General features: G+C 39.4%; 2 gene segments (V, D, J or C); both read right to left on the bottom strand.

Annotated features, from left to right (window-relative positions):
* Positions 1 to 2,592: 2,592 nt before the first annotated feature.
* LOC129693235 (T cell receptor delta variable 1-like) lies at positions 2,593 to 3,183 on the bottom strand. The segment is given in 2 exon segments: positions 2,593 to 2,912; positions 3,135 to 3,183. Coding segments are annotated over 2 exon segments (369 nt in total).
* Positions 3,184 to 9,737: 6,554 nt separating this feature from the next.
* Positions 9,738 to 10,324, bottom strand: LOC129693236 (T cell receptor alpha variable 23/delta variable 6-like). The segment is given in 2 exon segments: positions 9,738 to 10,126; positions 10,273 to 10,324. Coding segments are annotated over 2 exon segments (441 nt in total).
* Between the last annotated feature and the right edge of the window lie 3,325 nt (positions 10,325 to 13,649).

Below are 13,649 nucleotides of genomic sequence, written 5' to 3'. Positions count from 1 at the left end.
TCCCTCTGGATCCTTATATATCACAGCACGGGACTGCAGAGAGCCTTGCTGAGACACTCAGCATTGTTAACACCTGAGTTAATGATTTTTTTTAATCAGTTGCTCCTTGGGACATGTGTATTTAGGCTTGGCATACTTTTCTCATTCCCTTAGGTCAGATGCAACCAGTAATCCTATCATTACTGAGTCATCAGCCACCCTGCTCCAAGCTACCACTCCTCATCAAAAACAAAGAAACAAAACACAAAGCAGAAGAAAAACCCCTACACATTAGGTACCGCTTTTGTGCTACATTCTGGCTAATGTTAGAGAGAGATGCTATTGAGTTAGAAAAAGCTGTGTCTCAATTCTGAACACCAAAAATGAGAAAAGTAAGAGCCATCATACAAGGTTATCGTGTCTGAGTTGGATTGTGAAATACATAGTCTTTCATATATGTTAACAGTAACGAAAAGTAAGTCAACCATCTTTTTCTCAGTAAAACCTTTCTTTTCTTCTACATGGGGTTCATTTAGGCTTTTTCTTCAATGTAAAAATATTTTTAGGGTGCCAGTGAACTTCCCAGTGTACAACATTTTGTTGTTGTTTTGTTTTAGGCAGAATGTAGCTGTTATATTGAGTGAATTCAAACTGGCAATCCTCTGTCTCACGTGCATAGACAACAGGCAGATGCCATTGAATCCAACTGAGGATCTTTTAAAAAGGACAATTGCAAAGAAGTTCATAGGATGTTAGTGATATATATTTACCTTTCCTTAAAATTTGTTTCCCATGCTGACTTTTCTGGCTTTTAATGAAGCACCAGGCTTTTTTTTTTTTTTCCTCAGAGTAGAGAATCTGAATTTTACATTTGTTAATAGATTTCAGTTTTTTGCATTTAGTGAGTTCTCTAAGTACTTCCCAAGCCTTGCCTTGCCTGCCTGGAATTCTCCTTCCAAAATCAGAGAGGTGAACTTGCAGAAGTCCTTAGTAACTTTGAAGATTCTTTTGCTGGGTTTTTTATGTAGAGGGTTTGTTAAAATCACAGTGAGGCAATGCAGTCTCAGATCCTTACTGATTAGGGGTTCATGTGACATTTCATGTCATTTAGTGTTTATTTTATTGAACTGGGAGTGCCATAGTGCCATGCACTAACATTTCCAGGGTCTACTCTCTATTTTTTATGTAGTTGTTCTCTTCATCTTCCTGTCTGGCTTTGGTCAGAAATCCCCTCTTTTATATATGAGACTTGCTGTGTCATGTTTACAGCTTTCATTTACTTGGCATGTTGATCTCTAACCTCTGACTACCAGTTTTAGATGTTCTTCTTTATGAAAGATGCTTCCTGGAGACACAAATAGTTGGCACTGTTTGTTAACCCAGACAGTTATTCTGTGACTTCTATGTGGTGACTCAAAGAGATTTCCTTGAAATGGGGGCTGGAACTTAGACACACTACTTAGAATTATTTGCTATATTTGCAGAAGAATCAGATTCAGTTCCTGGCATTCCATAGTAACTCATTCCCTTCAATAACTCCAATGTCAGGGAATCTAATGCCCCTTCTAGCCTCCAGGAAAACCAGACATGCACAGAGTACACACCTGTACATGCTGGCAAAACAGTTTACACTCATGTTATAAAAAATCTTTAAATGCACATTCAGAAACACATTTCTCGGAATTTCTTTCCCTGTCTCATTTTGTTTTGGGGTGAACATAGAAAAAGCAACATTAGAAGATTTAAAGCATAGGTGATTTTTTTATATTATATATTGTATAATTTATATTATAGCTCTACAGATTCAGGATCCAAGCACATGTGATGTCAATGAAGTAGCAGCTCCATTTACCATTAACCCTCTACTTTTCACTTCTATAGCTTCTGTTTGTCTTGGGTCAAGTCTGTGTGTATCTTGTTGGCAAATGTGATGGCTTCTGAATTTCCCCCAAACTAGAGAGATTGAGGTGTGGTGGGTCATCCTTCTAGACATCAATTATCTTCTGGGTCTCACCGTATTTTCACAAATCTCAGTACACCCATGTGCTGCTCTCATGCAACTGTCCTTCCCAATTGCTGCTCTAGCTGACCTCAGTACCTCAGGCTCAGTACCAGATACAAAGACAAAGATTTGTGGGGATAACCCAAGAACCTCCAGTATTTCACATATGAAGTTCTTATCAGATGTCTCTGAACACTTTACTCATGATGGCTCTGCTTCTCTGAGTGTAACTTCACAAGAAAATTATGTTCTTTGCTCTTTCAGATAACTCCTCTGAGGTGTGCGCTGTTGCCAATATGAAGAGAAACTAACAATTTAAATTGTTGTGATGCAATATTCCCAACTGTAGGAAGCACTACACATCTTCTCTGTGATCTATTTTTAACTAAATATTTTCAAGACAAAGTATTAAAAGAAAACCACTCATCATAACTGTAGCTGAATTGCCTAGACTGAGGTTTTACTTAGAAACACACTACTGATGCAGACCACAGAGAAAGCATCCACAGTGAGACTTCCTGTTCAGCATGTGCAGGTGTGCTTCCCAGCTGGGCTCCTGCGATAGGCAATGGTTAAGGAGCCCCAGTTTTTGTTCAGCTTGTGCTGTCACTTCAGACACTGTGGGTCACCTCCTGGAGTGCACAGAAATACATCCCAGAATCTTCTAGCTGTGAGGCTGAAATAACAAGGCTGATGGACTTGGCTGATTTCTTCAAGGTGACAGAATAGCGGCCATTCCTCTCATTCTGAATAGAAGAAGAAGAAAGCTGCCTAATGAGGAAAATCATCTCTCCAGTAACAAGCTGCTTATACCAAAAAAGACTGTAATAGTAATAACTTGTCTCATATAAACAGTCCAGGGTGACTTCTTCTCCATAGTGACTGCTTGTAGTTGTCTGGACCTGAGTGACTTTCTGGGCCACATTGAATCCTGCAGAACAACCAGAGGAAATAATAAAAAGCTTATCCTGTGATAGTGTACACAAAGCAGTGTAGGAAAAAGGCCCCTTAAAATCCAAAGACAAACTTAACTAAAGACATTTCTGCTCACTTTTCTCAAATCCATTTTTCCCCTCATGTCAATGTAAATGGCCATTTGCATGGGACAATACTTCCTACAAAATATCCTCAGCTACATATGAAATGTCCATACCAGAGAAGGCCAAGGCCACCAACACACAGAGCAGGCTGCAGGGAGGCATGTGTCACAGGTCCCTCTGTATGAGCGTGTCTGCTTTGCCTCACCTCAGTGTTCAGTGTCTGAGGGCCAGGCAGTGAGCATGTGGACCTCCTGTGTTTCTTACAATGCCTTAAGCAGGAAATGTGGTTTTGTGTGATCATAGGCTACAACCTAAATGTACGAAGAGGAAAGTGTAGCTCACCACAGGCCTCTACTTGCATCCTTGTCTGATAGGGAGATTGACAAAATCCATCCCTGCTGAGGGGGAAGTAGCTTTGCACACATGGGTGTTATTCAGGGAGATAATTTTGGGAACCAAAGTAAAATTCATCATGAGCCGTGTATGATGTGTAGTTCACTTGCAGACAATTGTCTTGTTATCTTCTCTCCATCCATTGGTCTAATTGTCTATTTAAGCTTAATAAAAAAAATAATTAAGTCCTCTTAGACCCATGAATTTCCCTTTGAAACACTGGTATCTGAAAGAGTCTTCCTCCTTTGCTCAGTGCCAGGGTCTATCCAAATTCTGTCCCATCAGCATTCCAGAAGATCCCCATTTGCTTATGCCCTGGCAAATTGTAACAGGAATAAAATAATAGTCTTCAGGGCCTAAGAAGATGTTCAGTGTGTAGGTTGACTGCTGTACATCATGAGTCCCTTTGTGTGGATCTCCAGGACCCATGTCCCGGAATCCAGAAGCTGTGGCTCCCCTGCAGTCAGGGCTCTGAGAAGCACAGACATGAGGATATTGGAGTCTCACTAGTCAGTCATTGATGAGCTTCAGTTTAATTAAGAGTTCCCACAAAAAGAAATAAATAAACAAATGTGACAAAAATAGAGAGAGATAACCATTGATGACCACTGGTTCACACACACACAGACACACGCACACACACACACACACACACACACATTCATACACAGTTGGTTGGGAAGTTGCAATAATTTTTAAACCCACTGCTAAAATAACTGACTGTCTTGTAAAAGTTTACCATCAAGTTGAACTCACAACATGTGTTCTGTTTTCTCTATACAGAGAAATCTCCTTGTTACATGTCCTAGAAGTTTCTGTAACATTATACTGTCATATTACATCTCACTTGTAAACTTTCTGTATTTTAATTTAGAAACCAGTCTCATGATAAGCATGGCAGGTCTCCCTGTGACTTGAGCATATTATATGTCCAAAATACGTATAACCTGCAAGCATTAGAGTCATGTTACCACATGGGTTTGTGGTTGAATGATTTTGTATGTACAGCTATATCACCATTTAGAATATAGCTCTTAATCCTTGATCTGCTCTCATTATCTCAATGAAGGAAATTACCCAAAAGGCAATAAGAAAAGAAAATACAAACAAGGTCTCTGAAAGAGCTCCAGTTCTTTCTATGAGGAAAAACAGCAGATCAACATGTACTTCAAGGACTAGTTTCTGGGATCAGAGTCACAGTCCTCTGCCCATTTCACTGCTTAGTGCTGAGAGCCCATGCCCTGGACTTCTCTCTGTGTCTATCAGGAGACTGTGGGAACCACAGCAGCCTGGGCAGCACAGGGTGGCAGGGCTGTGCCCCTGCTCTAGATCTCCAGAGAGCGAGTGGATGCCCTGCAAGCTGCATAGCCACAGCCTCTGAGACATGGCTCTGGAGTACACTGGGTTTTTCCTGGGTTTAAGTGCTGAGATGGACAGTTGGTCAAATTCTAAATACTGCTTTGTCTTTCCTGTGATTTAATTGATAGACAATGCTTTCCAGTGAAGATAAAGCTTAAGGTTGGTGAACAGATAGCTCAACCATTCAAAGCACTTGTTGCTAATGGTAAATACTGAAGTTCATGTCCCAGGACACATTTAATAAGCTCCGTTTTCTGAAAAACCTGAAACTCCACCTTTGAGTGAATTGACACCACCAACTTTTGGCCTTTACATGCACACAGATGTGTCTACGATGTATGTATACAAGTTTGTGTATACTCACGCAGACCTGTGTGCTTCCACCCATCACACACACACACACACACACACACACACACACACACACATAAATAAAATAAAACATTTTAAAGAATGATGCTTAGATTTAAAGAACCACAAAAAGAGATCAGGCATTGAGGAAAATGGGGATAATGTTTGGCTTAATTTGGAAGTTGGGAGGGAGGTCAATACAGAAGAAGACAGAGAAAAGACAAATGCCAGTGAGGATGGTTAAAATACCCTTAAGGATATTTATTACTCCATGTTTACCTGGAATTATATTTCATATATATTTTTAATGAAGTTATTCCACTTGGGCTAACAATACCCCCTCAAAAGAAGGATCATCTAACAGGAAACCATGTGCCAGGCATGGGAAACCTCTTTTCAATATGTTAATCAAGGAAATCCAAGAGGCTCTTGGAAGAATGCTGACTATTGCTATTGTGTTTTGGTTTCCTCTCAGAGATCAAGAGCAAGTCTCAATTGAGGATGCCATATACTTTGGACCAAGACTTGGAAGACTACCTCTCATGCCTCTCAAGAAAGTTTTTCTTGTTAGCAGATGAAGACCATCACAGAAAAAAAAAAAAAAAAGAACAACTGATTATGGAACTTTCACCACCCCAGACACATACATCTACAAAAAGACTCCTACAACAAAGGCTCAAAAAACATTGAAGAAAACAAGGCAAGAAGAAACTATAAGAACAAGAAGACCAGGAAGTGTGATGCAAGAAGTTCTGCCAGAAATGATGGGGGAGCAATAACCTTGACACCACAAAAGTATGTCTGCACAACAAGTACTGAACAATGGTGATACCACTAGCCAAGAAAAATTGTACCTGGACGTTGCTACATTTGGGGTTTCTATTTCTCTCCTTTACTCTTCACCACCATGTTCTTCATTTCTTTAGAGAAAAACTATTAAAGGTGAAAGTGGGCAAAGTTATCATTAGAATACTTCTTGCTTATTAGGAGTGTCAAGTTTCCTTGGGTAAATTTGATCTACTCCAGCAGGATACATAACTTCTTCTTGCTTTTTTTATACAGCTACTTGACAAACAGGATCCAACCAACAAGCACCCAGCAACAGCAAATCCACTACTTGGGCCTCTAGCATTTAAAGATCCTCTGAAAAGTTCCCAGAATTCCAAACTTGACACACTCACAGAAACTATCTGCAGCTGGAAGAACCACACCCCTGTTAGCATGAGGCAAACCATAGTCACCTCTGCTATGACCCAGTCGCATATTTGCACACCTAACAAAAACAAAAACATATTCCTGTAATGTTTTTGTGTGTTTTAAGGAAAATTTTTACAACAGAAATGACATGGGGCCCTGTACCTATACAAGGAACTACAGACAGCTAAGTACTGCTTAGAGACAGAAATGGTCATCCCCAGGGAAGAGCCCTGATTAATCATACAATAGCAAGTGGTCAGTACTGAAATCATGTGCACAGAACCAACTCTAAACAGACTCAGAAGATTGTCTGTACATAATTGTGTGTGTGTGTGTGTGTGTGTGTGTGCATCTGTGTAAAACAACAGTAATCATAGAAAAAGAGGCCATGGATTTGAAGTTATTATTGGAGAACATGGCAGAGACTAGAGATAAAGGACACAGAAGGGGTTTCAGGGATTTAACATAATATGTAAAAAATGATGTAATTCTATTTTAACCAAAATAAAAGCAATAAATTAAAAAATTAAAGTCAATAAATCAATCTGTGATAAGGCCTGAGTGGCTTTCTCAGGATAAGCCAGCATTCAGTCTTTAGTTTCCTTATTGTCATAGGAACTTTTTAACATTTGTTTTGACAGTACATAGTAGTTATTTCAGGCACAATATGACATTTAACCTTAACTTTTGTCTTCTTAAACTATTTTAATTCATGTTTAGTTTTTATAGATATTGTTTACTTTGGTCAATATGTCTGGACCAAGGTCAGGGTGAAGGAAATAACAAATATGTTGCCAAAGCAGATGTGACTGTGAAATGTCTAAGCAGAAACAAAATGGAGTCAGGACAGGATGGCATTACCTTAGTCAGGTCATGGTTGGTAAACACGCTGTCCCTATATTGAAGAAAAGAGATTTCGCCTTTCAAAAGAGGTAGCAATTGCTACCTGTTAAATTAATACTTTTGTGAATACAATATTTTTTAATCAGTATTTTCCTCTTCTCTAACTCCTGCTACATGAGTTTTGTTTGGTTTTGGCATTTTTTAATTAAATTGAACTTTTGGTTTTGTTTTGTGGGTATTTAGTTTTTGTTGTCTGGGGTGTTTTGTTTTTGTTTTTTGAAAGTGAGATGAAGAAAAAGAACCTGAAATTGCTGGACAGGATGAAGGAACGGGAAGACAGCAAGAATTCTTAATGTATTGCTTGTATTCACTCAACTTCCAACTATTCTGACCCTGGTTTGATTGACAATGAAATATGATCACATCCATCCTGGCCTCTTTTCAGAGACAAACCAAGAATCCCCACCCCAGACCACTGGGACTTCAACATCCATAAAGCAGCAGCTCAGGCAAATGAAATCAAAACAGACTTGAGAGTCTGAAGTCTCTGGGTCCTGGAGAGCCATTGACCCCAACAAAGGATTATTGTGATGACACAACTCTATGGCAGTCTTCTCAGGAGTCTGGGAAGGAGAAGAAAGAGAGTGAAGAGACTCTGTGTCCCGATGTTTAGCAATGTCATTCACTGGCAATGAAGCATGTCCACTTTTGATGCTATTCTGCAGTTGTTATAGTTTTCATGAAAACAAAACCCCTTTCTAAATGATCTTTCACTTACAAATCTGTGGATATGTGAGAAATGCCCAATATAAACATTTTTGCCTTCAGACCCTGAAGGAATGAAGACTTTCCTTGACTGTATGCTGAAAATGCATCTGATGACGAAATTTATGTCAAACTTCAATCTTTAAAAGCAGAATTTGCTTGATAACTGTATGAAGACACACAAGTGGTGACGACTGGGTTATTCTAAGTCAACTTGCCCTCACCTTCCCTCAGTACTCTTGAAGTTATTTCCAGCCTTTTATTTCCTAGGATGCTCAGGGTGTGTCTTGAGGTACACAGAGTTTCCAAATTCTCTGTTGCACATCCTTAAATATGCCTTCACTCTTTGCTTACTTCCATTCTAAGTTGTAGTATTCAATGAAGCTTATTTCAATCAGATAGAAATTCTGGGTTTTTGTTTGTTTGTTTGTTTGTTTGTTTTGTTTTGACTCAAGTTTAAAACTTGACAGGGATAGAAGACCTTAAAAACCAGGAGGAGTTCATATATTGGTATTATGAGATATATCTCCCACTGCTAAGAGCCAATTGACTTTATTTTCCTATATGACTGTCCCCTTTTCATACTGAATAATTATTCACTGTAGACGAGAAAAAGAACTTGTAGGCTTTAGATGTTTAAGTATAATGTCTTCCATGTTGTTTTTGTTGGCTTTGGTTTTCTGAGACAGAGTTTCAATGTGTTGCTCAGGCTAGCCTACAAAACCTAGTCTCAAAAATTACTCCTGTCTAGGATCCCAAAGAAGTTAGAGCTTCCAAAGCCATTAACAATGTGGCATAAAAACGAAGTTTTTAAATTTTTCTCGATTGGAAATCTTTTTGGCTTTTATATAGCATTAAGTGAGCAATCCTCGCCAAGTATTAGGCAGTGAAAGAATCTTTAATTCTGTGTTTTGGTGATGTCCACAAATACTGCAGCAGCTTCTATTGACTAAGCCTTTATGTTCATATTTATATTTTGTTCATTTATGAAATACACATGTAAAATAATTTCTTAGTGAAATTTGTGTATTTTCATTATATGCTTAATTTGCATTCTTTCCTCCCCCACTGATGTCATTTATCTATTTTAAACACACCCGCATCCTTGTGAGGGCCTTCTGGTTTACATACTTGAATTTCTTGAAGGTAAATGAAGACATAGGAGGCAAAACAAGAGGAAGTAGGAGAGTTCATTGGTCATATACATTCCCAATGATGTGGTTCTCAAAGGAGATTAATGTAGAAGAAAAGACTATGTGATTTCTATCCCAGAGGCCAAAGGCAAGGTCTCCTGACGCTGGGCTGTAACAACCACACATGAACAACTTCACTGACAGGAGTGTAGGGAACAGGGCCTTCATAATTTGTAGTTGCTACAAACTAAACCTACAGAGAACTATTTCTATAACAAAGGAGGAAAAAAAAATCCTCTAGGGGATGGGGAGATGGCTCAGAGGAGAAGAGCACTTGCTGCCCTCGCAAAGTTTCTGAGTTCAATTCCCAGCAACCACATGGTGGCTCACAACCATCTATAGTAAAAGCTGGTGCCCTCTTCTGGTCTGCAGGCATACATGCAGACATAATACTGTATAAATAATAAATAAAAAAGTGAAAAAAAAATCCTCTAAACCAGTTAAGGAAATGGATCTAAAACTCCAGCTGTTCTCTAGGAGGAAACAGAGAATGTAGAAAAGCATGCTGAGACTTCAGCTTGGTCTGCCTCTCCCCTGAGTGAGTCTAATCCTTACATTCACAGTGCCCCCTGTCACCTGGTCCTGCAAATAAGAACTCCTGCACACCCTCCAGGCTCAGCCCCATTGAAGGCTTTGCTGGAGCCTCAGCAGCAGGTTTGGGTCTGGGCTGCAGGTGTCTGGGAAGCACTGTGCCCTTGCTGCACAGAAGTAGGTGGCTGAGTCTCCAGGCTGAGAGTCTGTGATGTGCAAGGAGAGCTGCTTGTCGCTTTTACTGAAGAAGACTGTGAATCGTCCTTCTTCCTTTTTATTGGACACTGAATGTATGGCTATCAGGAGAACAGGGCCTTCACCAGGAAACTGCCGGTACCATGGGAAGTAGTCAAATAAGCTGTTCTCATAAGTGCAGTTCAGAACTGTGGTCCCTCCTTCCCAGACTCTCAGACATTGGAGACTTTGTCTCACCTGCTGCTGGTCACGTCTTTCCTTCTGCTGGCCATTCACCCCTGTGCAGGGAAACAGCAAATGGTGTTAGGTTCCTAAGGAGTACTATCTGTTGATGGTTTCAAGATTGATGACTTTATCTGGTGCCCGAATTCCCTCCTGCCTCCACATTAATCACTCATCTTAAGGTTTCTCCTCCATGACTCACCTGCTAGGTGAAGGCCTAGGACTAAAAACAATACTTTCAGGACCTTGTCCATTCCTCCTAGACTGCAGCTTGGGGAGAACTCAGGTGGCCTTTTCTCTCCCACAGAACACTGACTCCAACTTCACAGGCACCTCAGTTCTTTCAGCTGGCTCCACCCTTCACAAACACTCACTAAAGCTATTTCTCACAGAGGAAGCACTTCTCCTTTGATTTCAAATTTGGTATTGCTGAAAATAGAGTCATGAGAATCAGAAATCCCCTCATTATAATTCTTCCATCACACACTGATAGAAATGTGGACTGATATAGACACCCAGAATAGTGTGGATTTTCTGATAGAAAAAAAGAAGAGAGAGAGTGGGAGGAAGAAAAGACAGAAAGCAGAAAGGAAGCAAAGAAGCAAGGAAGGAAGAAAGCTCAGTGATCCAACTAATACCACTTACAGGCATTTATCCAGGAGAATGAGGTCGTTTCATGAGAGAGGCACCTGCACATGCATGTTTATTATAGCACCATTCATGACTGGCAAGATGTAGACACCTGCCAACCAATGAATGGAGAGAATATTGTACCTGAAACTACAGAGTCATATTCAGCTGCAAGGAAATATGAGCTCTTGCCATCTGTTGGAAAGTGGATAGTATTGAAGGACACGATGTTAAGCAAAATAAAGCAGACCTGTAGACATACACAATATGTATGTGTTCTCATTTGTAAAAACAAATGAACTATCAAGAATAAAAGGAAAAAAAGAGTAAAGAAAAAGAAAGTAAATATTATTTGAAAGTAGAAGTTAGACAAATGAGTAAGGGAAGTGGAACGGGGACAAAGGGAAAGGAGAGGACAAAAGAGACTGAAGACAAGATGAATAGGAGGAAATTGTCACATAGGCATACATTAAAATTTCACAACAAACCCACTAATTTGTACAATTAATGTGTGTTGATAATTTTGATAATGTCATATACCCTATGGGAAAACTGACTATAGTAGTCTTCTGAATGGTTATAGTACGAATCCAACTCCTAATGTCTTTGCATCATGTCCACATAGATGAATGGAGCTCTCAGTCCTTGTTAGAAACTCACTGCACTGGTTGATGTTTAGCCCTGTGCCCACTGTCAGCTAACGTGCAGAGAAGAGGGTGGAATGGTCAGCCCTCATGGCACATATCTACCACATGCTCTCCTCCCAAGGTTCAGGGATCATTGCAGAAGAAAAATCAGTGTTGGGACCAGAATGGTGGATGACAACAGGAAACAGTGTCTTCTGGATGCATCAGGGCAGCTGAACTTATGAAGGAGCAGTTTTGTGACAGTCTGCACAAGACCTGTGCAAGCTTAAGGAAGACAAAATCCTAGCATGGAGAGCAAGATTAGCATGAATACATCAAGCATGCTTAATCACTGAGCTGTTTTTTCAGTTCCAGATCATTTGGGGTTTATTGCATATATTAACAAAGTGCATTGAAAACACACAATGAATTATACTATCCCATTGCCAGCTAAGGTTGTGAGTAAATGAACCAAGAAGTATATATGCTCCATTCACTTAAATTTTAAATCTTATAATCATTTGTATGTGTCCACTTACATAAGACCATTTACAGAGATAAATTTATTAAAATTTCATTATATTCTTAAAAAAATAAACACCAGGTTAACTAAATAGAGGTAAGACTATACCTGTAAAAAGAAATTAAAATTTAGTAGAATGATCTACTCTGGAAAGGCTTTGGTCTTCAGAACAGTGAGAAAAGGTAGAAAATATTCTGCATCCTAGACAGGACACAAACAGTCAAGAATGCAGCAATTCGACTACTCTCATCGCCAGTCTACATAAACATTGAGTATCTTCCTTATATGTAATTTCATAGATAAAATACAAATATTAAAATCAGTTCAGCTTTCTTTGTTGATATCAACAAGGCATAGAAGTGGAAGCAGAGAATGAATGAAAAAGCATTTCCTAATGTAGAGAACCTCTGTTCTCTAACAATAGAAGTTAAAAGAATATAAGGAAGTTATATCACAGGAAGAATTTTGTTATATATGTGAGATCATCACGGGCCCAATTAAAAAATAATAATATCACAGTCCAACAGCAGAAAAAGGTCCATTCTCCACAGTCTCAGAGAAAGAACTGGGGATGTTCAGTCAGTAGATTTTGCACCTCCAAGACCCTGGCATTGGTTGCCAGCAGGTACAATGTGGGCATGGTGCACATACCTGAATTCCAGCTCTCAGAAGGTAGAATGGAAAGATCTGAAAGTGAAGGACATTTTAGTTACATAACATGACTGGGGTTGGTGTCAACACCTAGAACTCTCTCCCAAAATAAAATAAAAAATAAAAAATAAAAATCTCTCCGAACGTGTTATTCTTAAACATGCTTAGGGGAGGAGTTGTTGCTTTGTTATATTTTTTATTATTTTCTCTTTTTCCTCTCCTTTCAGCCACACATCTACCCCACATAAACTACATCCATTATCTGTAGGAGAAACATTCCATGATGCCCTAAATGCCTCAAATCACAAATAGTTCTGAAACACACACACACACACACACACACACACACACACACACATTGGGTTTTCTCCTGCACCTATTAAAAACTTTAACAGTTTCACTGAAAACAAGGATATATTCTTTTCTTTGGCATATCTACATTGTAGCACCAACCAGCACTGTGATGCCTTAACAGTCTTTCTAATGACACAGATGGCTGCTTGGTGAAAACAGGCCTGTGGCAAGGACAGCAGAAAGTTGCTGGACAAAGATGCCCACAATCACTGGTGAGGGAGTTCTGACAGCACCAAAAAACAAGCTTTTTTTTAACATAAATGTACTGTGTGTTTCTTAATTGTTTGTTTGATGTTTTAAACACTGTGACTGAATTCAAAGACATGAAAGCTGAAAAAAACTAAAAAGAGATACAGAAGAAGTGCTATGTATTTGCTGAATGCTTGGGTGTCTTTCACACCAGGAATAGTTTCTATCTTCAACATAGACTCAGCACTCAAGAACTGAAAACTGAAGCATACCAAAGGCACCTGTCTGTCTAGACAAGATGGTGAAGAAAAGGGTGTGGACACTGCTACCAACCCAGCCAGAGAATATCCTGGTGGAGAAGAAGATTGAACTGGCTTCAACCGTGAGTAGACTTCACAGTAGAAAGAACATATAACATACTTTTAGACACAGGTTTTATCAATAAGGCTGGAGAGTGAACCAAGTAAAGGTGACAACCTCAGAAATATTCATTAAAAGAGGTCATCCTGGCCTTGAAGGATAGTGTGCATCTTGTATAGTGTTCACTTGCAAATTCTTCTTTGTCAACACTAAGGGCCATTTACCTATATTATATCTGTTTATCCT

The sequence above is a fragment of the Psammomys obesus genome, unplaced genomic scaffold, assembly GCF_907164565.1.
Source record: "Psammomys obesus unplaced genomic scaffold, mPsaObe1.curated_primary_1811, whole genome shotgun sequence".
NCBI lineage: Eukaryota > Metazoa > Chordata > Mammalia > Rodentia > Muridae > Psammomys > Psammomys obesus.
This window is presented reverse-complemented; position numbering and strand designations above follow the sequence as displayed.